Source organism: Salvelinus alpinus, chromosome 9 (assembly GCF_045679555.1).
Source record: "Salvelinus alpinus chromosome 9, SLU_Salpinus.1, whole genome shotgun sequence".
Classification (NCBI taxonomy): Eukaryota; Metazoa; Chordata; class Actinopteri; order Salmoniformes; family Salmonidae; genus Salvelinus; species Salvelinus alpinus.
The window spans coordinates 54777936-54802900 of NC_092094.1; the positions used below are offsets into that span (position 1 = coordinate 54777936).

The 24965-nt window shown below is 43.3% G+C and overlaps 2 protein-coding genes across 2 annotated transcripts in view; both read left to right on the plus strand.

Annotated features, from left to right (window-relative positions):
- Positions 1 to 18362, plus strand: part of ambra1b (autophagy/beclin-1 regulator 1b) — a 44020-nt gene extending 25658 nt beyond the window's left edge. Inside the window, exons 15-18 of the mRNA XM_071326716.1 lie at positions 3788 to 3895; positions 4143 to 4336; positions 7281 to 7412; positions 13770 to 18362. Coding sequence (XP_071182817.1) covers positions 3788 to 3895; positions 4143 to 4336; positions 7281 to 7412; positions 13770 to 14386 — 1051 coding nt within the window. The 3' untranslated portion in view covers positions 14387 to 18362. The remainder of the gene's footprint in view (positions 1 to 3787; positions 3896 to 4142; positions 4337 to 7280; positions 7413 to 13769) is intronic.
- A 4345-nt stretch (positions 18363 to 22707) lies between these two features.
- Positions 22708 to 24561, plus strand: chrm4b (cholinergic receptor, muscarinic 4b). Its single transcript, XM_071326717.1, has one exon. The coding sequence runs from the start codon at positions 22877 to 22879 to the stop codon at positions 24260 to 24262; it is 1386 nt and encodes a 461-aa protein (XP_071182818.1). The 5' UTR covers positions 22708 to 22876; the 3' UTR covers positions 24263 to 24561.
- Positions 24562 to 24965: the final 404 nt, after the last annotated feature.

A 24965-nucleotide genomic window follows, 5' to 3' on the forward strand; every position in this document is an offset into this window, starting at 1 on the left:
GTACACGTCTTGGTAATCAGTCTGGCCCTGTGGCCTTGTGAATGGTTTAAAGGTCTTACTCACATCGGTTACGGTGAGCGTGGTCATAGTCATCCAGAACAGCTTGTGCTCTCACGTATAGTTCAGTATTGCTTGCCTCAAAGTGAACATAGAAGGCATTTATCTCGTCTGGTAGGCTCGCGTCACTGGGCAGCTTTCGGCTGGGTTTCCCTTTCGCAATCCGTGATAGTTTGCAAGCCCTGCCACATCCGACGAGCGTCAGAGCAGGTACTGTAGGATTCATCTTAGTACTGTATTGACGCTTTGCCTGTTTGATGGTTAATTGGAGGGCGTAGCGGGATTTTGTATAAGCGCCCTGCTCCTTGAAAGCGGCAGCTCCAGCCTTTAGCTCAATGCAGATGTTTCCTGTAATCCATGGCTTCTGGTTGGAATATGTACGTATGGTCACTGTTGGGACAACGTCGTCTATGCACTTATTAATGAAGCCGGTGACTGATGTGGTAAAGTTCAATGCCTTTGGATGAATCCCGGGAACATATTCCAGTCTGTGCTAGTGCAACAGTCCTATAGCTTAGCATCCGCTTCATTGGACCAATTCTGTGTTGAGTGCGTCACTGGTACTTCATATTTTGAGTTTTTGCTTGTAAGCAGGAACCGGGAGGATCAAGTTATGGTTTGATTTGCCAAATGGAGGGCGGGGGAGAGCTTTGTTTGTGTGTGAAGTAAAGGTGATCTATAGTTTTTGTCCCTCTATGGTCAACTCCAGTCCTCGGGGGCCAGAGTGATGTCACTTTTCCCCATCCCTAGCAAACACAGCTGATTTTAAACTAATTGTATTGAAAACAGAAGATCGTGGTTAGTTGATTATTGGAGTCAGGTGTGTTAGGGCAAAATAGTGATACCAATCAGGCCCCGGAGGACTGGTGTTGCGCATCCCTGCTGTAGTTCCACAGGTGACATGCTGGTAGACAGGTGTTTAAAATTGAGCACACAGCCATGCAATCTCCATAGACAAACATTGGCAGTAGAATGGCTATAACTGAAGAGCTCAGTGACTTTTTAACATGGCATCGTCATAGGATGCCACCTTTTCCAACAAGTCAGTTCGTCCTGCTAGAACTTCCCCGGTCAACCGGAAGTGCTGTTGTTGCTCCTAGACGTTTCAACTTCACAATAACGGCCCAGCTGTGAAGTGGTGGGCCACACAAGCTCACAGAAACAGACTGCCGAGTGCTGAAGCGCATAGCACGTAAAAATCATCTGTCCTTGGATGCAACACTCAAACCAAGTTCCAAACTTTCTCTGGAAGCAACGTAAGCACAAGAACTGTTCGTCGGGAGCTTCCTGAAATGGGTTTCCATGGACGAGCAGCCACACAAGCCTACAATCGCCATGCCAAGCGTCGGCAGGAGTGGTGTAAAGCTCGCCTCCATTCATTGGACTCAGGAGCAGTGGTTAGGGTGAAGAGATTGGAAAGCTGTCGCGGTCATCCCCCTCTTCAAAGGGGGTGACACTCTAGACCCAAAACTGCTACAGACCTATATCTATCCTACCCTGTCTTTCTAAGGTCTTCGAAAGCCAAGTTAACAAACAGATTACCGACCATTTCGAATCCCACCGTACCTTCTCCGCTATGCAATCTGGTTTCAGATCTGGTCATGGGTGCACCTCAGCCACGCTCAAGGTCCTAAACGACATCATAACCGCCATCGATAAGAGACATTACTGCGCAGCCGTATTCATCGACCTGGCTAAGGCTTTCGACTCTGTCAATCACCACATTCTTATTGGCAGACTCGACAGCCTTCGTTTCTCAAATTATTGCCTCGCCTGGTTTACCAACTACTTCTCTGATAGAGTTCAGTGTGTCAAATCGGAGGGCCTGTTGTCCGGACCTCTGGCAGTCTCTATGGGGGTGCCACAGGGTTCAATCGGAGGGCCGACTCTTCTCTGTATACATCAATGATGTTGCTCTTGCTGCTGGTGATTCTCTGATACACTTCTATGCAGATGACACCATTCTGTATACTTCTGGCCACTCTTTGGACACTGTGTTAACTAACCTCCAGATGAGCTTCAATGCCATACAACTCTCCTTCCGTGGCCTCTAAATGCAGGCTCTTCAACCAATTGCTGCCCGCACCTGCTTGCCTGTCCAGCAATTGGACGACTCTGACTTAGAATACGTGGACAACTACAAATACCTAGGTGTCTGGTTAGACTGTAAACTATCCTTACAGACTCACATTAAGCATCTCCAATCCAAAATTAAATCTAGAATCGGCGTCCTATACCGCAACAAAGCATCCTTCACTCATGCTGCCAAACATACCCTCGTAAAACTGACCATCCTACCGATCCTCGACTTCAGTGATGTCATCTATAAAATAGCCTCCAACACTCTACTCAACAAACTGGATGCAGTCTATCACAGTGCCATCCTGTTTTGTCACCAAAGCCCCATACACTACCCACCATTGCGACCTGTACGCTCTCGTTGGTTGGCCCTCGCTTCATACTCGTCGCCAAACCCACTGGCTACAGGTTATCTACAAGTCTCTGCTAGGTAAAGCCCCGGCTTATCTCAGCTCACTGGTCACCATAGCAGCACCCACTCGTAGCACACGCTCCAGCAGGTATATCTCACTGGTCACCCCCAAAGCCAATTCCTCCTTGGGCCGTCTTTCCTTCCAGTTCTCTGCTGCCAATGACTGGAACGAACTGCAAAAATCTCTGACGCTAGAAATACTTATCTCCCTCACTAGCTTTAAGCACCAGCTGTCAGAGCAGCTCACAGATTACTGCACCTGTACATAGCCCATCTATAATTTAGCCCAAACAACTACCTCTTCCCCTACTGTATTTATTTTGCTCCTTTGCACCCCATTATTTCTATTTCTACTTTGCACATTCTTCCACTGCAAATCTACCATTCCAGTGTTTTACTTGCTATATTGTATTTACCTCGCCACCATGGCCTTTTTTTGCCTTTACCTACCTTTTTTCACCTCATTTGCTCACATTGTATATAGACTTATTTTTCTACTGTATTATTGACTATGTTTTGTTTATTCCATGTGTAACTCTGTGTTGTTGTATGTGTCGAATTGCTATGCTTTGTCTTGGCCAGGTCGCAGTTGCAAATGAGAACTTGTTCTCAACTAGCCTACCTGGTTAAATAAAGGTGAAATAAATAAAATAAAGAGAAATCTTAACGCTACAGCATACGGTGGCATTCTAGATGATTCTGTGCCTCCAACTTTGTGGAAATAGGTTGACTTTCGGTTGACTAAGATTTTTTTGGGGGGGGTCAGGGTCAGGGACAGCCCTAGTAAATAGTATGGTCTACAGCTTATCATTAGGGATTCTAACTTGGGCGAGCAGAACTTCGAGACTTCCTTAAACTTTAACCTAATAATAGAGATTGCGCACCAGCTGTTAGAGACACCCCACCACCCCTGATCTTAACGGACTCTGACATTCTGTCCTGGCGATGCATTGAAAAAAACAGCTAGATTTGTGTGATCCATGTCCTTGTTCAGTCATGACTCGGAGAAGCAGAATATATTACAGTTCTTAATGTCCCATTGATAGGATAGTCTCGAACGAAGCTCGTCCAGTTTATTTTCCAGCAATTGTGCATTCACCAATATAACAGATGGTAGAGGCGATTCATTATTCATGTCCATAAGCTCTTTTAGGTCATAGGAAACGATGGCGGAAGCATTATGAAGAGATCCAATTATGACGACATCGTCGCCGATGATAAATGTTGTCTGTTCTCTAGGTTCTACCGTAGTGATGGAGAGAGCCCGGCCGAAGCAAGCGCAGAGCCCATATTCACAGTCAACAGCGGTGGTGGAACCAGCAGGACCCGCAGTACAGATCGACCAGGGTGAGGAATCTAGGACCCAGAAGGCGTTGTTGACACCTCTTTCTCTTATCCCTCTCTCTGGCCTGCTCGCCGTGTGCACTGAACTGTGGCAAAATTCGGAAACTTTTCCAGAAGTTTTCCAGAAATCCACAAACTTTAAAACCGGGGAATTTGGGAGAAGGTTCCAGAATTTACAACCCAAAACTGTTATGAGTGTCCATCCAATCATGTCTTACCAATCTTCTCTGTGGTGTATGTCTTCTCCAAGGGCCCCCAGTCGCTCCAGCTGGAGACTTGACAGAGACATGGGTCTCATGAACGCCATTGGCCTCCAGCCCCGACACCCCGCCCCCTCTGTGACCTCACAGGGCACTCAGACGCCCATCGTTCAGCTGCAGAACGCCGAGACGCAGACAGAGAGGGACCTCCCCAGGCCCAGCACCTCCCACGCTGCTGCTTATGGTAGGAAACATAATAATTAGAGCCCGACCGATAAATCTGTTGACTGATATTATAGGCCGATATTAGCCTTTCCCAGAAATACACTACCGCTCAAAAGTTTGGGGTCACTTAGAAATGTTCTTGTTTGTGAAAGAAAAGCGAATTCTTTTATCCATTAAAATAACATAAATTAATCTGAAATACAGCGTAGACTGGAAAGTGTAGCCGTTTCCAGCTACAATAGTCATTTACAACATTAACAATTTCTACACTGTACTCCCGATCAATTTGATGTTATTTTAATGGACAACAAATTTGCTTTTCTAAGTGACCCCAAACTTTTGAACGGCAGTGTATATGTATGTCTTCATTCCACAGATAAAGCGTCAATATTATATACCTAGAATGAACAAATACAGTGCATTCGGAAAGTATTCAGACCCCTTGCCTTTTTCCTAATTTTGTTACGTTACAGCCTTAATCCAAAATGTCATTCCTCATCAATCTACACACAATACTACATAATGACATTGAAAACAGGTTTTTAGAAATCTTTGCAAATGTATTAAAAATAAAATACAAATGCCTTGTTTACTTAAGTATTCAGCCCCTTTTGCTATGAGACTTGAAATTGAGCTCAGGCACATCCTTGATGTTTCTACAACTTGATTGGAGTCCACCTGTGGTAAATTCAATTGTTTTGACATTATTTGGAAAGGCACACACACCTGTCTATATAAGGTCCCACAGTTGACAGTGCATGTCAGACAAAAAACCAAGCCATGAGATCAAAGGAATTGTCTGTAGAGCTACAAGGCAGGATTGTGTCAAGGCACAGATCTGGGGAAAGGGTACCAAAATGTGTCTGCAGCATTGAAGGTCCCCAAGAACACAGTGGCCTCCATCATTCTTAAATGGAAGAAGTTTGGAACCACCGAGACTCTTCCTAGAGCTGGCTGCCCAGCCAAACTGAGCAATCGGGGGAGAAGGGCCTTGGTCAGGGTGGTGACAAAAAACAGATGGTCACTCTGACAGAGCTCCAGAGTTGTGGAGATGGTAGAACCTTCCAGAAGGACAACCATCTCTGCAGCACTCCACCAATCAGGCCTTTATGGTAGAGTGGCCAGATGGAAGCAACTCCTCAGTAGAAGGCACATGACAGCCCGCTTAGTTTGCCAAAAGGCACCTAAAGATTATCAGAACATGAGACATGAGTCTCTGGTCTGATGAAACCATGATTGAACCCTTTGACCTGAATGCCAAGCGTCATGTCTGGAGGAAACCTGCCATCTTCCCTACAGTGAAGCATGGTAGTGGCAGCATCATCCTGTGAGGATGTTTTTCAGCGGCAGGGACTGGGAGACCAGTCAGGATCGAGGGAAAGATGTACAGAGAGATCCTTGATGAAAACCTGCTCCAGAGCACTCAGGAGCTCAGACTGGGGCGAAGGTTCACCTTCCAACAGGACAGCGACCTTAAGCACACAGCCAAGACAACGCAGGAGTGGCTTCAGAGCAAATCTCTGTCGCTGGAGAGAGCTGAAAATAGCTGTTCCGCAACATGCCCCATCCAACCTGACAGAACTTGAGGATCTGCAGAGACGAATGGGAGAAAATCCCCAAATACAGGTGTGCCAAGCTTGTCGCGTCATACCCATGAAGACTCGAGACTGTAATTGCTGTCAAAGGTGCTTCAACAAAGTACTGAGTAAAGGGTCTGAATACTTACAGTAGCAGTCAAAAGTTTGGACACACCTACTAATTCAAGAGTTTTTCTTTATTTTTACTATTTTCTACATTGTAGAATAATAGTGAAGACATCAATAATATGAAATAACCCATGTGGAATCCTGTAGTAACCAAAGAAGTGTTAAACAAATCAAAATACATTTTATATTTGAGATTCTTCAAATAGCCACACTTTGCTTTGATGACAGCTTTGCATACTGTTGGCATTCTCTCAACCAGCTTCACGAGGTAGTCACCTGGAATGCATTTCAATTAACAGGTATGCCTTGTTAATTTCTGGAATTTCTTTCCTCAATGCATTTGAACCAATCCGCTGTGACAAGGCAGGGGTGGTATACAGAAGATGGCCCTATTTGATAAAAGACCAAGTCCATATTATGGCAAGAACAGCTCAAATAAGCAAAGGGAAATTACAATCCATCATTACTTTAAGACATGAAGGTCTGTCAATCCGGAAAATTTCAAGAACTTTGAAAGCGCAGTCACAAAAACCATTGAACGCTATAATGAAACTGTCTCTCATGAGGACCGCCACAGGAATGGAAGACCCAGAGTTACCTGTGCTGCAGCGGATAAGTTCATTAGCATTACCAGCCTCAGAGATTGCAACCCAAACAAATGCTTCACAGAGTTCAAGTAACAGACACATCTCAACTCATTCCCCCCTCTAAACATATCGGCAGTTATATCGATAATCTGACTTTCTCCCTAGTCGGTATCGGACCCAAAAATATAATATCGGTCAGGCTCTAATAATAATAATTTGGTGGGTGCCTATATTTGTTCTGTTTCAAGTGTGTATTATACTCATGTATGGAATGTTTGTTTTGCATATCCCATCTCCCTCGGATACACCCAACGGCAACCCTTGAGCAATAAGGTGTAAAGTGCCTTGCTCCAGGGCACATCGATTTTTCACCTTGTCGGCTTACGGATTCAAACTAGTAACCTTTCGGTTACTGGCCCAATGCTCTAACCGCTAGGCTACCTGCCACCGACTTCTCATTGGCTCCCTGTGTGAAAAAGAAACACTGAGATCCAATCAGAACGTTCTCAAAGACACATTGACATTCAATTAAGAGTCAGCAGTAAAAGTATTATTTTGTATTTAACACAGATATTAACCTAATGTCTCATCTAACTTATTGTGCAGTTTAGTGTTGCAGTTTTAGTTTCTTTGAGGAAATGTATCAATGTTTTCTCTCTCACTATCGCAGAAGTCCGTCAAGAGCTCCCGTCCACGAGCCGCGAGGCCAAAGGGAGCCTAGAGCAGCCACAAACCAGCCAGATCGAGGACAGTGCCCTGGGGGACGCCTCGACAGAAGCCGGCACCTCTACCGCTAACACCGGTAATCCTCTCAGTCCCACCTACTACCCTCCCTTTTTATAATGCCATTAAGCAGGGTTGGGGTCAATTCAGAAAGTTAACCCAATTTGAAATGTTACTCATTGAAAAGCATAGAGAATTGGAATTCCAGTGTACTTCCTGAATTGAAATGGAATTGACTCCAACCCTGTCACAGTGCCTCTTATTGTACCTTCTATATGGTTTTACAGCATGTTTTCCCCTACTATGATCTCCAGGCGGGGTGCAAAGGCCCCCAAAGCGACATCCAGGCCCTCTAGTCTCATTCAATTCAAACCAATAGAAGCATAGGGGTAGGGGAAACAGTTTTTTATATGGCTGTAATGACGGCACATGGTCAGGAAGGGCTGTTTCAACTGTCTGTTTTGCAGAGGAGAGAATCCGTGAAAGATGGAGGTGTTAGGTTCTAATTTCCAGAGTAAAAACTCAACGGACACTTTGAAAGCTCAACCAAGTTTATTCTTCCCAGAGGATCAATACAACCTTTTCACACAAGCACTGATATTTAACCCTTCCTCCTAGGCTGAGTCTCCTCCTACACATCTGAACAAACATTGTGTCTTTACTGCTAGGCAGGACACTAAGTGATACGGGCCGTAAACTTTTATTTCTCCCTTAACGTGACCTGACCTGACCTCGTATCAATGCCTGCCACGTGTGATCGCTTTCCCTACATTCAGTACATTCCAAGCTTAATTGCACACACTATATACCTTCCTCCTACAGATAACCATTAACTTCTGGTGTAGACCCTCTAAACCTAAGCACCCAATATTTCAATAGGATACCTGATAATTAACCCTATCCCAAGTTTAGGAGTTAGTACCCAGAATCCATCACAGGTAACTGCCAAAATAAATGACACGCCAATATAGTGTCTTTATAGGGCGTTGGGCCACCACGAGCCCCCAGAACAGCTTCAGTGCACCTTAGTATAGAGTTTGCCCGTGTCTGGATGGAACTCTATTGGAGGGATGCAACACTGTTCTTCCACAAATTCCATAATTTGGTGTTTTGTTGATGGTGGTGGAAAACACTCTCTCAGGTGCCACTCCAGAATCTCCCATTAGTGTTCAATAGGGTTGAGATCTGGTGACTGAGACATACACCCTTTAAACCCCCTATGCTTCTTCAAGACCCCTCTTTCACTGAGATCTGTTCTAGCCAAGGTAGCCAAAATAATGTGCAACTGGGATTTTTATACATGACCCTAAGCATGATGGGGTGTTAATTTGATGTAAATGGGGAATAATGTCAAATTTTGAGTGTGTCAAAGTTCCTAAACCCCTCCGACTCACTGTTGGGTGGTCTGTCAAAGTGAGCACCTCTCTCACTCGGTGTGTGCGGTACAGCGAGAGCTACGTCACCAGGTTATGCAGCCCCCCCCAACTCACTGAGCGCTAGTCAGAACTTTGTGGAATAGTGCAACTCTGAAAATAATAGACTAAATCGGGGAGCCCAATCGATTGTGAGATATGGCATATACAGTGGGGCAAAAAAGTATTTAGTCAGCCACCAATTGTGCAAGTTCTCCCACTTAAAAAGATGAGAGGCCTGTACATTTCATCATAGGTACACTTCAACTATGACAGACAAAATGAGAAAAAAAATCCAGAAAATCACATTGTAGGATTTTTTATGAATTTATTTGCAAATTATGGTGGAAAATAAGTATTTGGTCACCTACAAACAAGCAAGATTTCTGGCTCTCACAGACCTGTAACTTCTTCTTTAAGAGGCTACTCTGTCTTCCACTCGTTACCTGTATTAATGGCACCTGTTTGAACTTGTTATCAAACAGTCACACTCCAAACTCCACTATGGCCAAGACCAAAGAGCTGTCAAAGGACACCAGAAACAAAAATTGTAGACCTGCACCAGGCTGGGAAGACTGAATCTGCAATAGGTAAGCAGCTTGGTTTGAAGAAGTCAACTGTGGGAGCAATTATTAGGAAATGGAAGACATACAAGACCACTGATAATCTCCCTCGATCTGGGGCTCCACGCAAGATCTCACCCCGTGGGGTCAAAATGATCACAAGAACGGTGAGCAAAAATCCCAGAACCACACGGGGGGACCTAGTGAATGACCTGCAGAGAGCTGGGACCAAAGTAACAAAGCCTACCATCAGTAACACACTACGCCGCCAGGGACTCAAATCCTGCAGTGCCAGACGTGTCCCCCTGCTTAAGCCAGTACATGTCCAGGCCCGTCTGAAGTTTGCTAGAGAGCATTTGGATGATCCAGAAGAAGATTGGGAGAATGCCATATGGTCAGATGAAACCAAAATATAACTTTTTGGTAAAAACTCAACTTGTCGTGTTTGGAGGACAAAGAATGCTGAGTTGCATCCAAAGAACACCATACCTACTGTGAAGCATGGGGGTGGAAACATAATGCTTTGGGGCTGTTTTTCTGCAAAGGGACCAGGACGACTGATCTGTGTAAAGGAAAGAATGAATGGCGCCATGTATCGTGAGATTTTGAGTGAAAACCTCCTTCCATCAGCAAGGGCATTGAAGATGAAACGTGGCTGGGTCTTTCAGCATGACAATGATCCCAAACACACCGCCCGGGCAACGAAGGAGTGGCTTCGTAAGAAGCATTTCAAGGTCCTGGAGTGGTCTAGCCAGTCTCCAGATCTCAACCCCATAGAAAATCTTTGGAGGGAGTTGAAAGTCCGTGTTGCCCAGCAACAGCCCCAAAACATCACTGCTCTAGAGGAGATCTGCATGGAGGAATGGGCCAAAATACCAGCAACAGTGTGTGAAAACCTTATGAAGACTTACAGAAAACGTTTGACCTCTGTCATTGCCAACAAAGGGTATATAACAAAGTATTGATAAACTTTTGTTATTGACCAAATACTTATTTTCCACCATTTTGTCTGTCATAGTTGAAGTGTACCTATGATGAAAATTACAGGCCTCTCTCATCTTTTTAAGTGTGAGAACTTGCACAATTGGTGGCTGACTAAATACTTTTTTGCCCCACTGTATACCTATTTGGTCAAAGACCAAGTCCATATTATGGCAAGAACAACTCAAATAAGCAAAGAGAAACGACAGTCCGTTACTTTAAGACGTGAAGGGCAGTCAATAAGGAAAATTTCAAAAACTTTTTCAGTTTCTTCAAGTGCAGTCACAAAATCCATCAAGCGCTATGATGAAACTGGCTCTCATGAGGACCGCCACGGGAATGGAAGACCAGAGTTACCTCTGCTGCAGAGGATAAGTTCATTAATTACCAGCCTCAGAAATTACTGCCCAAATAAATGCTTCACTGAGGTCAAGTAACAGACACATCTCAACATCAACTATTCAGAGGGGACTGTGTGAATCAGACCTTCATGGTCAAATTTCTGCAAAGGAACCACTACTAAAGCACACCAATAAGAAGACACTTGCTTGGTCCAAAAAACACGAGCAATGGACATTAGACTGGTGGAAATTTGTCCTTTGGTCTGATGAGTGCAAATTTGAGATTTTATTTTGTCTTTCTGAGATGCGAGTGGGTGAACGGATGATCTCTGCATGTGTATTTCTCACCGTAAAGCATGGAGGAGGAGGTGTTATGTTGTGGGGGTGCTTTGCTGGTGACACTGATTTATTTAGAATTTAAGGCACACTTAACCAGCATGGTTACCACAGCATTCTGCAGCGTTACACCATCCCATCTGGTTTGGGCTTAGTGGGACTATAATTGACCCAATGACCCAACACCTACAGGCTATATAAGGCTATTTGACCAATAAAGAGAATGATGGAGTGCTGCATCAGATGGCTTGGCCTCCACAATCCCCCAACCTCAACCAAATTGAGATGGTTTGGGATGAGTCTGACCGCAGTGAAGGAAAAGCAGCCAACAAGTGCTCAGCATATGTGGGAACTCCTTCAATACTGTTGAATAAGCATTCCATGTGAAGCTAGTTGAGAGAATGCCAAGAGTTTCATCAAGTCAAAGGATGGCTACTTTGAAGAATCGCAAATATTAAATATATTTTGATTTAACATCTTTTTTTTTTGGTTACCTCATGATGCCATATGTGTTGTTTCATAGTTGTAACGTCTTCAATATTATTCTAAAATGTATAAAATAGTAAAAATAAAGAAAAACCCTTGAATGAGTAGGCGTTCTAACATTTTTGACCGGTAGTGTATATAGATTAAGAACTTTTGTGAAAGAGCACAGTTTGAAATATATGGCAAACAGAAATCAAATCAGATGGACATCAGAAATAGATGGGAGAGGTTGAGGGTAGGGGAAGGACAGGAGTAAAAACAAACAAAATATAACTATTTTAAAATAGACTGTGTCCATAAAATGTATATAGTATGTATAAACTGGAATTACAAGCCTAGCGTGTTGTTGTTCACTAGTTTTCTCCAATTGGTGGTGGGTTGGAGGGTAATAAAGGAAATATATATATTTTTTTAAATATGTGTGTGTGAAGAGGCGACTCTGGGATGCTGGCCTTTTAGGCAGAGTTCCTCTGTCCAGTGTCTGTATTCTTTTGCCCATCTTAATCTTTTTTTTCTTATTGGCCAGTCTGAGATATGGCATTTACTTTGCAACTCTGCCTGGAAGGCAGCATCCCGGAGACGGCTCTTCACTGTTGACGTTGAGACTGGTGTTTTGCGGGTACTATTTAATGAAGCTGCCAGTTGAGGACTTGTGAGGCCGTCTGTTTCTCAAACTAGACACTCTAATGTTGTTGTCCTCTTGCTAGGTTGTGCACCGGGGCCTCCCACTCCTTTTTCTAGTGTGGTTAGAGACAGTTTGCGCTGTTCTGTGAAGGGAGTAGTACACAGCGTTGTACGAGATCTTCAGGTTTCTCGCATGGAATAGCCTTCATTTCTCAGAACAATAATAGACTGACGAGTTTCAGAAGAAAGTGCTTGTTTCTGGCCATTTTGAGCCTTTAATCGAACCCACAAATGCTGATGCTCCAGATACTCAACTAGTCTAAAGGCCAGATTTATTGCTTCTTTAATCAGGACAACAGTTTTCAGCTATGCTAACATAATTGCAAAAGGGTTTTCTAATGAACAATTAGCCTTTTAAAATTATAAACTTGGATTATCTAACACAATGTGCCATTGGAACACCGGAGTGATGGTTGCTGATAATGGGCCTCTGTTTGTACGCCTATGTAGATATTCCATAATCTGCCCTTTCCAGCTACAATAGTCATTTACAACATTAATAATGTATTCACTGTATTTCTGATCAATTTTATGTTATTTTAATGGACAAAAAATTTGCTTTTCTTTTAAAAACAAGGAAATTTCTAAGTGACCCCAAACTTTTGAACAGTAGTGTGTGTGTTTGTGTGTGTGTGTATGATCGAGCAATACACAACATTCACAGAGTAGGGTATTTGATGCAAGAATATTGGATGCAAACATATAAAATACATTTTTCATTTCATAAAATTAGACATTGTCTTGCTCACTCGAGAGAAGGCAATTTGGTCCTGGCTTCCAAACGAAATCCCCTGCATCATTTTGTGAAATTGTCATTAGTCTACCGATTTTGCAAATAATAAAAGTAATAATAGCATATTTGATCTACCCCAATAAAAAATTGGAAAGTGCACATAAATCGATAGCCTTGGTACAGGTGTCTATTATATGTGCAACAGAAATTTAGGATATGTTCGCTGGCTACTGTTACATTCTAATGAAACATTTGTGAAATAAATTAGCCTTTTAGCCCATATGTGTCATCCTATGAAGTGGACTCACTCTTTCCCTCATTTTAGTAGATCTATTTTTCCATAATGATCTGATCACACCATGTAGAATGATGTCAAATTGCGTTGAAAGTGGGAGGCAGGATTTGGTTGGCTCTTTTCCTCTTTGCTTGGCAGAGATCTCAGAAAAGGTCAAATTGTGAACCGGTGACCCAAATTTATCACATAAAATGTATATGCCATATCTCACAATCGTAGCTCTAGCTCTACCTCGCTCTCCCTGAGTGAGAGAGGTACGCACTTTGACAGACAGTCCAACAGTGAGTCAAAGGGGTTTAGGAACTTTGATGAAATTAAATTTCGGCAGGCATAATTGAATTTCTCCCCTCTTGGAGTCATTTCCTATGGCCCTCGATGGTTTCCATCGTCTCCTCATAACCGCCCTCTTCTACCAACCAGCTGAACTGAACACTGAGGTTTCAAGGAATAACAGCAGACTGACATATTAACTTCCTCCCTGGGGCTAATTAAGTTTTCATTACATTACATCGTTTTTTTTGGTGACATGCCACACAATCTGCAGCTCGAAAGCATGAATTATCATCGCTCAATCATCTCTCGTTCCCTCCCTCCCTCTGTCCCAGGTGAGGCCCCAGAGTACGCCCCGGGAGAAGACGCCCTGGCGCGGATCCGCCGGCTCATCGCAGAGGGCGGCATGACGGCGGTGGTCCAGCGGGAGCAGAGCACCACCATGGCCTCCATGGGTGGGTTTGGCAACAACATTATCGTCAGCCACCGCATCCACCGCGGCTCCCAGACTGGGGCGGGTGCTGCAGCCAAGCGTCCTAGCAGCAGTGACACTATTCTGGCCGACCCTGGCCCCTCTACAGCCTCCCCTTCCACCTGCCCCCTCAACTCCCTGTGTCTCAGCCTGGAGCACCCCCCTGCTCCCTCAGAGCCTCACCCAGGCCAGGTGTGGGGTCTGCCCACCCTCTCTCAACCACAACCCCCTGGCCTAGCCTCAGAGGGTGAGGGGGCCAGTCTCTCAGTGGCCATGGACATCGACGACGTGTTTGAAGGAGCCGGCCGAATGGACGATTCTGAGCCAGGCCCCACTTCCTCCCTGCTCTTCTCCTCCTCTTCTTCCTCTCGCGGCTCTTACCCCTCCGGCACCGGCGGAAATGGCAACAATAACAACAACAACAACAACAACGGCAGTAACAACAGAGATAGTTACCCAGGTGACCCTTACAGCAGGTAGAGTTCTGTGTGACTTGGCCCTTATTGCCCAGGAGAGGGAGAGAATCCCTCAGAGGAGATAGTGGGTGAGTGCTTTGGGTCGACAGACGGTGTATCACGAACCCTAAAGCCGAGTGTACACTACACGATTTTTGGCCCCCGATTTAGCTGTCGCAGACAAGTTTTTGAGATCGGAGACAAAATCACCATGTTGTTGCCTACTCGAACCGTCCAAGACGTCCCAATATTTTCAAACATGTTTGATTTTATTGGCACAATGTGTAATGCTCTTGTAGTGTGAGATGTGATGACACGTTTTGAGAACGGTGATCGGCAATAGGCATTGTGAGCTCGCCAGAGTAGAAGCCAGTGAGATGATGTATCACATCAACCATAATGTGTAGACTCTCGAACAGGAGCGACAACTACTACTAGCTAGCTAGTATGCGTTTGTACTTGCCTTAAAAGCCTAAGTGTCAAATGGTTACCGCTCTGAAGTTCACAAGCAAAATGTATTGGCTAGATATTTCAACTCTATGGCAAGCGTGAATGTCTGACTATAAACTTTGAGGATGCTTTGAGCCACAGCTCGGTCTAGCAACGTTAACAATCTAATCACATCACATTGTTTTCGCCAGACAGCGTGGTATGGAGAATCCTCACGACTAAGTGAAGAATCTTGTCTTGTACCACATCGTTTAGTGTGCGCACCACTACGTTGGCAAGACGGTTGTTTAATGTGAGCGGCTCAGCCATGTTTGGATTTTGAAAGTCGTGTAGTGTACGCCCGGCATAAAGGAACAGTATGGCCCTGTCTTGCTGGTGCGCTTCTCCTCAAAGCCTTATCTCACAAAGAATGGGTGCTCAGACTCTGCAGGGTATCCAGCCCTGAACATAAGGGACATAAGCTCCCCCCCTCCCCATGCTGCACCCATCAGTGGCATTGTGATCCCCCTGCATTGGTGTGCACTTACACTGCACTTAAAATGGACCTTAGTTGTATGATCATTCCATGTCAGAAAGGCTTTTACTTGAATTGTGCCAGCACCGGGGTACCGATGCTGAGATTTTTTTTCAGTCCTTTCTCTTTGCATAGGTGTGACCGATAGACAAGGTTACTCCATTCAAAGTGCCATGTAAGGGTAATTGTAAACAACAACAACAAGAAGAAACAGACGGTTTCTCCAGTGTGTGCAGCGTTCTGGTGCCATGTGATTTGATGTGAAATAGCGTGCGTTTGCTAAATTTGGAAGCTTTTTTTTCCCTTTTTTTTGCTGCCAAGTTGTAGGACGTGTATTTGTAATTTGATGATAATGCATAGCGGGAAAATAATCCTATTGTTGTATGAATCATGAGATGCGTGTGGCATAACTAAAGCCATGCCTTTCAAGAGAATCTTCAGCTGCCTGTTTTTTTTTTTTTATTATATACTGAACATAAATATAAATGCAACATACAAAAATGTCAAATATTTTACTGAGTTACAGTTCATATAAGGAAATCAGTCAATTGAAATAAATTAGGCCCAAATCTATGGATTTCACATGACTGTGCAGGGGTGCAGCCATGCCCACCCACTTGGCAGCTAGGCCCAGCCAATCAGAATGAATTTTTCCCCACAAAAAGGCTTTATTACAGAGAGAGATACTCCTCAGTACCCCACCCCCTGAGACGATCCCACAGGGGAAAAAGCTGAATGTGGAGGTCCTGAGCTGGCGTGGTTGCGAGGCCGGTTGGACGTACTGCGAAATTCTCTAAAACAACATTGGCGACAGCTTATGGTAGAGAAATTAACATTAAATTCTCTGGCAACAGGTTTGGTTGACATTCCTGTAGTCAGCGTGCCAATTTGCACACTCCCTCAACTTGAGACATCTGTGGCATTGTGTTGTGTGACAACTGCACATTTTAGTGGACTTTCATTGTCCCCAGCTCAAGGTGCACCTGTGTAATGATCATGCTGTTTAATCAGCTTCTTGATATGCCACATCTGTCAGGTGGATAGATTATCTTGACAAAGGAGAAATGGTCACTTACAGGGATATAAACACATTTGTGTACAACATTTGAGAGAAATATGATATTTGTGCATATGGAACATTTCTGGGATTTAGTTCACCTCATGAAACATGGGACCAACACTTTACATGTTGCGTTTATATTTTTGTTCAGTGTAGATTGACTATGTCAGAGAGGTCACCTCAAAAGGATTGTTGTCCATATTACCCATCAGGCCCCAAGTGTACAGAGCATCTGATTCAAAGTTAAGAGTCCCCTATGGCTTCAAGTTCAAGCAGGATATGGTGGACGTATACAAAATGGTGGATGTAATGTTAATGTCTAATCGATCATTTCTGACTATTGATCCTGTACTATTCTACTGCATGTTTTCAATAATGCTGCATTGTTTCCGACAAAAAAAGGGAACGCCATCAGTACAAAAGTCTAGCAAAATACAGACAAATCGGCATTGAAGGACAAACAAACTCCCACACCTGTTTGGGGAAGCATGAGCCAGCCATCTTGCCTGGCTTGTCATGCTGAAAGGCAGCACCGTCATTCCTCTCCTGTTGCACTAGAGTGACTGTGTTTGGTGTGTATGGTGAGCGGTGAGGTTCGGGTCAGGACTTGTTTACTATCTGGTCCCTGGTCACACACTCCACAAACCCCCACCCCTCCGGCCTAAAAGTGTGATGGAGACCTTCCCCCGGAACCAGACCAGACCTAGAGCCCCCTGTCGCCTGCACTTGCCACTGTTGTTCCAGGGACCCTGTGAGAGACGAGTAGTTACCATTTAGGATTCAGTAAAACAAACCTGACTGTTGACTTGAATTACGCACAGTGACCCTCCCCTTCCCACAAAGACTCTGAGGAGGAGAGAGCAGGGGGCTAGCTGGATTGGCTTATCCATAGCTGTCTGTCAATGAGGAGTGTCTTCACTGAGCGTCTTCTCAGTCAAACCCCAGCACCAACACACCCAGCGCTTAAGAAGCATTGAAGAAGAGCTGTTCTGTGTGTCTGGTATGTATGTATGTGTGGGCCAGAAGGCTGGTATATGTAGAATCTCTCTTAGTTACTCTGCCCTAATGGTGTGGTTTGGTACGTCAGGGTCGAGAGCTTTCGATTGTAATCTCAACCTGTCCCCCTGCTGAACCAGTCATTTTTTATTTTGAACTTGAATTCTTGATCACCATTCATTTTTAATGGTTTTGTACTGTAATGTACAAAAGAGGTACATCTGGCCTATTGTGACAGGCAGTGTCCTTAGCATATCATTTCACTAAAGCCCCTTGACCACGTCGGGTGCTTAAAGGCGAGAGAAAGAATTGCCCTTGCACCATTTAACTTTTATTTTTTAAATTACCCATAATGCTTAGCTATTCACATTTTGTATCGCTTTGTAGGGTTCTTATATTGATAGTTTAAGTTGGTGGGATTTGAGTTTCTTGGGGGGAGGGGAGAAGGGGTTAATGAAAATTAGCTGAAAATGCCATATTGAGAGTACAGGACCTAATGAAAGGAGCGAATGGAGAGTGCCCTGTTTTTTTCTTTAGCTTTTTTTGTTGTTGCCGCGCAGCGAGTCCTGTGTGCGGCTCTAAGCAAGCTGTTTGTTGCATGTATGAAAACTGTCTCACTGATTAGAAGAAAGTCAAATTGCCTGGCAGGTGAAAAATAACTGTAGACCTATCTGAATGCTCCTCCTGGCTTTACTTGATTAGGGAAGATTTAAAAAAGAAAAGAAAAAATACGTTGGCTGTTCATGTGTCTGTTTTGTGTGAAAGAGCGCCGTACCGCATCACTTCTCCCATATGTCCCTCACCCTGAATGATACACATACTGTAGGTCCACAACTACACATTTAACAGTGCAAATCAATGGTATACAAAGGTAAACTGTCTCGCCTAATATTACAAAACAACTATATCAAACGATCAAGTTTGTTCACTTCATTGGCTTTGACTTTTCTGTGATGTAATTAAAGAGATTTGTTGACAAAACATGTAACAGTTCTGTGAAGAGATGGAAATCGTATTATTTCTTAAATGGAAAAACTACAGGTAAGTTCTATAGCTATGACCTGCGGTATTGAATACCTAAAGTAACCAGTGTCATCTATAGGATCATTGTATGCTTTACCCACAGTGAACAAATCCTATTCTTAAAGTGAATCGATAATTCTACATCTCTTATATGGCAATGAGGTTTGATTTATGTGGAATTAAAGTGTATCTAACATGGCATTAGTATAAACTCGTTTGATACATGGCAATGCATTTAGCTGCGACTGTTTCTTGGAACAAATCAAGTTTTCATACTCCAGACTGCAGAGATGCATGTTTAGAAGTGGGGAAATACTGCTTAAGCTTAACAAGTGCAATGGTCCCTCTGTACCACTTGTGTTTGGCAGAGCATTCATTTCAACTAGAAGTGGCGGTCAAAGAATCGATCCCTGTGGAACACCACATTGGATCTTGAGGGAGTTTATGCCTTTTTAAAGTGACAGATTGCATTCTTCCTTTTAGTTGGGAGGAATGCAGTCTTCAATGGTTCCTCTACTTGTTTGTGTTTATACTGAACAAAAATATAAATGCAACATGCAAAGATTTTACTGAGTTAGTTCATTTAAGGAAATGAGTCAATAGAAAAAGTCATTAGGCCCATTTCACATGAATGGGAATATAGATATGAGTCTGTTGGTCACCGATACTGTATCTTAAAGGTAGGGGTGTGGATCAGAAAAACCTGTCAGTATCTGGTGTGACCACCATTTGCCTCAAGCAGCGCGACATCTCCTTCGCATACAGTTGATCAGGCTGTTGATTGTGGCCTGTGGAATGTTGTCCCACTCCCATTCAATGGCTGTGCGAAGTTGCTGGATATTGGCAGGAACTGGAACACGCTGTTGTACATGTCGATCCAGAGCATCCAAAACATGCTCAATGGGTGACGTCTGGTGAGTATGCAGGGCATGGAAAAACTGACATTTTCAGCTTCCAGGAATTGTGTACAGGTCGTTGCAACATGGGACCGTGCATTATCATGCTGAAGCATGAGGCAATGGTGGAGGATGAATGGTACGACAATGGGCCTCAGGATCTTGTAACGGTATCTCTGTGCTTTTAAATTGGCATAAATAAAATGCAACTGTGTTTGTTGTCTGTAGCTTATGGCTGCCTTTACCATAACCCCACCGCCACCATGGGGCACTCTGTTCACAACATTGACATCAGCAAACCGCTCACCCACCATACACCATACAAATTCTCTAAAATGACATTGGAGGCAACTTATGGTAGAGAACACATCTGTGGCGTTGTGTGACAAAACTGCACATTTTAGTGTCCCCAGCACAAGGTGCACCTGTGTAATGATCATGCTGTTTAATCAGCTTCTTGATATGGCACACCTGTCTGCCAAGATAATCCATCCACCTAAGGAGAAATTCTCACTAACAGGGATGTTAACAAATTTGTGCACAAAATTTGAGAAATTTACATTTTTGATGCATATGGAACATTTCTGGGATCGTTTATTTCAGCTCATGAAACATGGGACCAACACTTTACACATTGTGTTTATATTTTTGTTCAGTGTATATTATGAATATTATCATTTTTTACTCTCTATAGTCTTTGTGTTAAGGCACGTGTGGAGTCGTCTCTGATATGCAGTTTGTGTGAAACATACAGATACAAACCCAGTTTTTCCCCACAGATACAATATATTTTGCTTGACAGTGATAACAGCATTGTCCCAAGCATGTTGGCCTTGGTTTTCGATCAATTTGTATCTTTCACTACCTTGGGGCCACTGTATTTCACAGTCTCTAGGCTGTTTGTGAGCCTCGTTTTGATAGTTTAAAAACAATGTGAGTCAGAGCTCAGTGCAGATATAGTTTACAATAGTTCATGCTACTACTTACTCTAAATCTACTAAAACTGTTGTTGCTAGTATGTAGTCAAACTGACTTGCTGTCATACTACCCATGACGAATTATCAGTCTTATTCCTTACCCAGAGTGGGAGAAAACACGCTTTGGTGAAGAAATTTCAATTACGTTATAAAATACATTTTGCCAAGACAAATACTATTATTCATGTTCTGAATCGTTCAGTGGGGTCTTTTTCAAATATATTAACATTATATCAAAAAAGTCAGATTTTGTAAATTAATACATCCTTTAATAAACACCAAGCACTAACAGCGGTGCCGCTTCTGGCAGCGACTTTTGAAGTGTTGTGGTGGTCTTCTGCAGTTGTTTCCGCGGGTCGCAAAATTTACATGACACAAATTGAAAATCAAAAGTTTGCGGTACAGTGCTTTGTTGACATTTCACAGAGATACGGTTGTTTTTCTGATAAATCTTTGAGAAAAAAAATTGAATTACGTGTTAATATGAAAATACTACATATCTTAAAATCGGTTAATCTTACCTCTATATTGTTTTATGTCCTCCGGATTCGAGAAGAAAGATGATAAGATCAACCATGAGCCTGTCGGTTTGCGGTAATTGTCGGTAATTGTTGCACGGCATTCAGCCGAGCTGACGCAATGCTGTTCTCCAGATTTTTTTTAACTACTTTTTTTCTCTGGCATCCATTGATTTTGCCACCCTAATCTTGACCATCCTACAAGGATAAAAACCCTATAACTTTTGAACAGATTATGATAGCGACATTGATTGGACACCCTGCTTACGCTTATCTTCCTATGTTTGGATGGTTGATTTAATATAGATTTGATGTACATTTCTGTTAGATGTCAAAAATGTCCACCTGTGCTTCTTCAATCAGCTACTTGTTCAACTTCTTTCACAGAAGACCTATGCTGCATATTAAAACTAGAAACGAACTAAGCTTGGTCGAAACATCACACATGACTACACTATGTTGACTACAGTATTCAATTGTCCAGGAGGTTAATGTGGAGGGTTGATGGCATACAGTTGCTGTCACAATACTTAATAAACATACATTCCTTATCTTCTTTCGTTCATGACCACTGACCAGTGAAAGGACTGTAGGTTTTCTCTATACTGTTTCTCTAACAGTCCTCAGGTTAGTAATGGTGAAGAAAAGGATACCAGGTAAGGTGCAGTATCTACTGACTTGGGATATAGTCTTGACTGCTATCTCTCCCCCTAACCTCTTATCAATTGTCTCACATGTTTTAGAGTTCTGATGTGATGAAGATTTTCTGTTCTTTTAAGATATATTGAGATTACAGTACAAATCTAATAAGCACTATATAGCACATATGGGAACACCAAAGATCCTATGTAATGTTGACAATGAAAATGGGAAACTTCACTAAGGCGTGGGTCATTCAGGGATCTGGTACTTGGTTTGGACCATTTTGTTGATTAGCAAATACATCCATGATGTCATACCCATTGAGGTCATTTTCAGTGACAATATTGTGTAGCTATCCATTGAAGGTTGTGCTGAAATTCATAAAACAGGCTGCACTTGAAGAAACAGAAAACATTTCTACAGTCTCTATACTGTAGTGTTATTCAATCAATTAAATGTAAAGCCCTTTAAATCAGCAGTTGTCACAAAAAGTGCTTGTACAGTGACCTGGCCTAGAGCAAAGAGCAAACAGAAGCAGAGATGAACAGTGGCCAGGAAACACTCCCTGAAAGGAAGACACATAGGGATGAATCCGGCTTCGAGGGGAGGCCCATCCTTATTGCATGAAAACATATCAAGAGATCTGTGACGTTACTAGGTGTTGCCAGTCTTTTACTGCAAGGAGACTTGAGTGGACCTAATTGAGAACATCAGCCATAGGGCTGGTAGACCATAAATATGTTCGTGAAGATGCTATTCCTGTGTAAATCACTTGTGGATTGGTTATGAAGATGCTTGCAGACTGGGACGGTGGGACTACAGGCAGCCCAATTTGTAATTTAAGTTTGTGTGATTTTTGTTAGGACTAGACATTTGCTTTAATCATGGAATGTGGATGGCAGAAATTACACTGAAGATTTCGAGAGGCTTTCTTCTAATTTGAGGGGTAAGTTTATCAGTTCATTCCTGTAAAATATGTAACCCTCATGAATACAGTATGACAACTTCTAGTGTACAGGTTTATTTTTCATTCAGCAAGCATACTTCACCTGATCCAACTTGGAAAGTTACATTAGAATTCCCCTTTAGCAATGCATAAAACATTTCTCCACATTAGCTTTTGATAGGCATAGGTTATATATTTATATCTCACCATAGACCATAGAATAAAAATACAGAGCAGTGTATATTACAATGCAATTCTCTTCCTTTCAAGGATAATCTATTCATTATTATTAATCTAGGAATAACAAGCACAAAAGGTGTTTGATTGGCTATTACAATTGAATAGAGGACTGGATTGGCTATTACAATTGAATAGAGGACATTGTAACCATTTATTTTTCAGATAATATATTTGATCCAAAAACTTCAAATGCAACCTTAGGTATTACATTTTTTGTTTATTTGTTTGTTTTCATCAAGTGCCTTCATCTGACATGGAATACAACGTCAGCTGGGTCCATCCCTACGGCAACCACTCCTATGGAGATTATGGGAGACCGGGCTGCCTTTACACCACTGCTAAACTGATCCTCATCGTCATAGTGACTGGCTCGCTCAGCTTCATCACCGTCCTGGGCAACGTCCTCGTGATGCTGTCAATCAAAGTCAACCGCCACCTCCAGACAGTCAACAACTACTTCTTGTTCAGCCTGGCGTGTGCTGACCTCATCATCGGTCTGCTCTCCATGAACCTCTACACCCTCTATATCGTCAAGGGCTACTGGCCCCTGGGTGCGGTCGTCTGTGACCTGTGGTTGGCCTTGGACTACGTGGTCAGCAACGCTTCGGTTATGAACCTCCTGATCATCTGCTTCGACCGCTACTTCTGTGTGACCCGACCATTGACCTACCCGTCCAGGCGGACCACCAGACTGGCTGGGCTGATGATCGCAGCAGCCTGGCTCCTGTCTCTGTTCCTTTGGGCCCCGGCCATCCTCTTCTGGCAGTCCTTCGTCGGCAAACGGATCGTCCCTGATGGTGAGTGCTACATCCAGCTCCTGTCCAAACCCTCGGTTACACTGGGGATGACGCTATCCGCGTTCTACCTGCCGGCGGTCATCATGATTGTCCTGTACACCCGGATCTCCTTTGCCAGCCGCAGTCGCCTCACTGCAGAGCTGCATAGTAGCAGAGCGAGGACCTCTAGTGGACGACCGAAACAAAGCTGCCATCTGAAGAGGAGCTGCGTCTCGACCCAGACAGACACTGAGCCAAAGAGCGATTTGGCCATTTCCATCGAAGCAGAGACGAGTATCTGCGCTAAGCAGGGGATTATCAAGGCCCTGAAAGGCTCTACAGATCAGGCCAACAATAATGTCATCCCCACTTCAGATGTTACCCCCTCTCCAGACCACTTACCTAGTGAGATTAATCAAGACTGCAGATGGTCCAACAGTAAGGTCACGTTCAACCGCACAGGGGATAAGAACAGCTCTGCTACCAAGGTCTCCCAGCCAAGCTCTATCCTTAATGGCTCCAATACAACTAGTCAGCTCAGAAAAATGTTTTCCCCATTCCCCAGCTTCAGTAAGACCCAGGTGAAGAGGAGACGAATTGTAGCGAGGGAGAGGAAAGTGACCAAGACTATTTTTGCTATTCTCCTGGCCTTCATTCTCACCTGGACTCCTTACAACGTCATGGCCATCATTGGCACTTACTGTCACTTCTGCGTTCCAGACACAGTGTGGACCATGGGCTACTGGCTGTGTTATATCAACAGCACAGTCAACCCAGCGTGCTATGCACTGTGTAACGTCACCTTCAGAAAGACCTTCAAGAACCTACTGAGGTGTCAGTACAGAAACACAGGTGTGAAGTGAGGATGATGTGAGCTACTCTATTATAATATGTAATAGAACATTTGATTATTTAAGGAAGATGCATTTGATTGATGGACTACGAAGATAATTGTCTATGTAAAATAGTATAAAAAAATCTAACAAAATGTTTCAAAGCAGCACATTAAAAAGGTATGACATCCAAAGCCTAAGCTGTACTAAGCTGATCTTTTGTAACAACCGTATATTGTTGTTAAAATAATGCTGTTCCTCTTTCTGCTAACAATTCTGTATGCCTCCTGCTTTTGTTTGTGATGATGTAATATTGTGATGACGATATACTGCCATTTCTTACAAAATACAAAATCATGAATTACTGATACTAGATTGTGGAATGTTCACTCAAAATCGCTGCAAACGGTGCTGTAGGCCAACATCAGATCAAGCGACCTCAGCTGCAATCAGAAAGCATTCATACCCTTTGACTTATTCCACATTTAGTTGTCTTAGTCTCAATTCAAAGTGGATTCATTTGATTTAGTTTCTAACCGATCTACACCCAATATCCCATAATGACTAAATGAAAACATGTTTGTAGATATTTTAGCAAATTTGTAGAAAATTAAATACAGAAATATCTAATTTACATAAGTATTCACACCCCTTTGAGTGGCTCAAAACTGTAGGGGGTGGCATCACAGAGGGACTGGTACGACAGGAGGAAACACCCCTCTGGCATCATCCC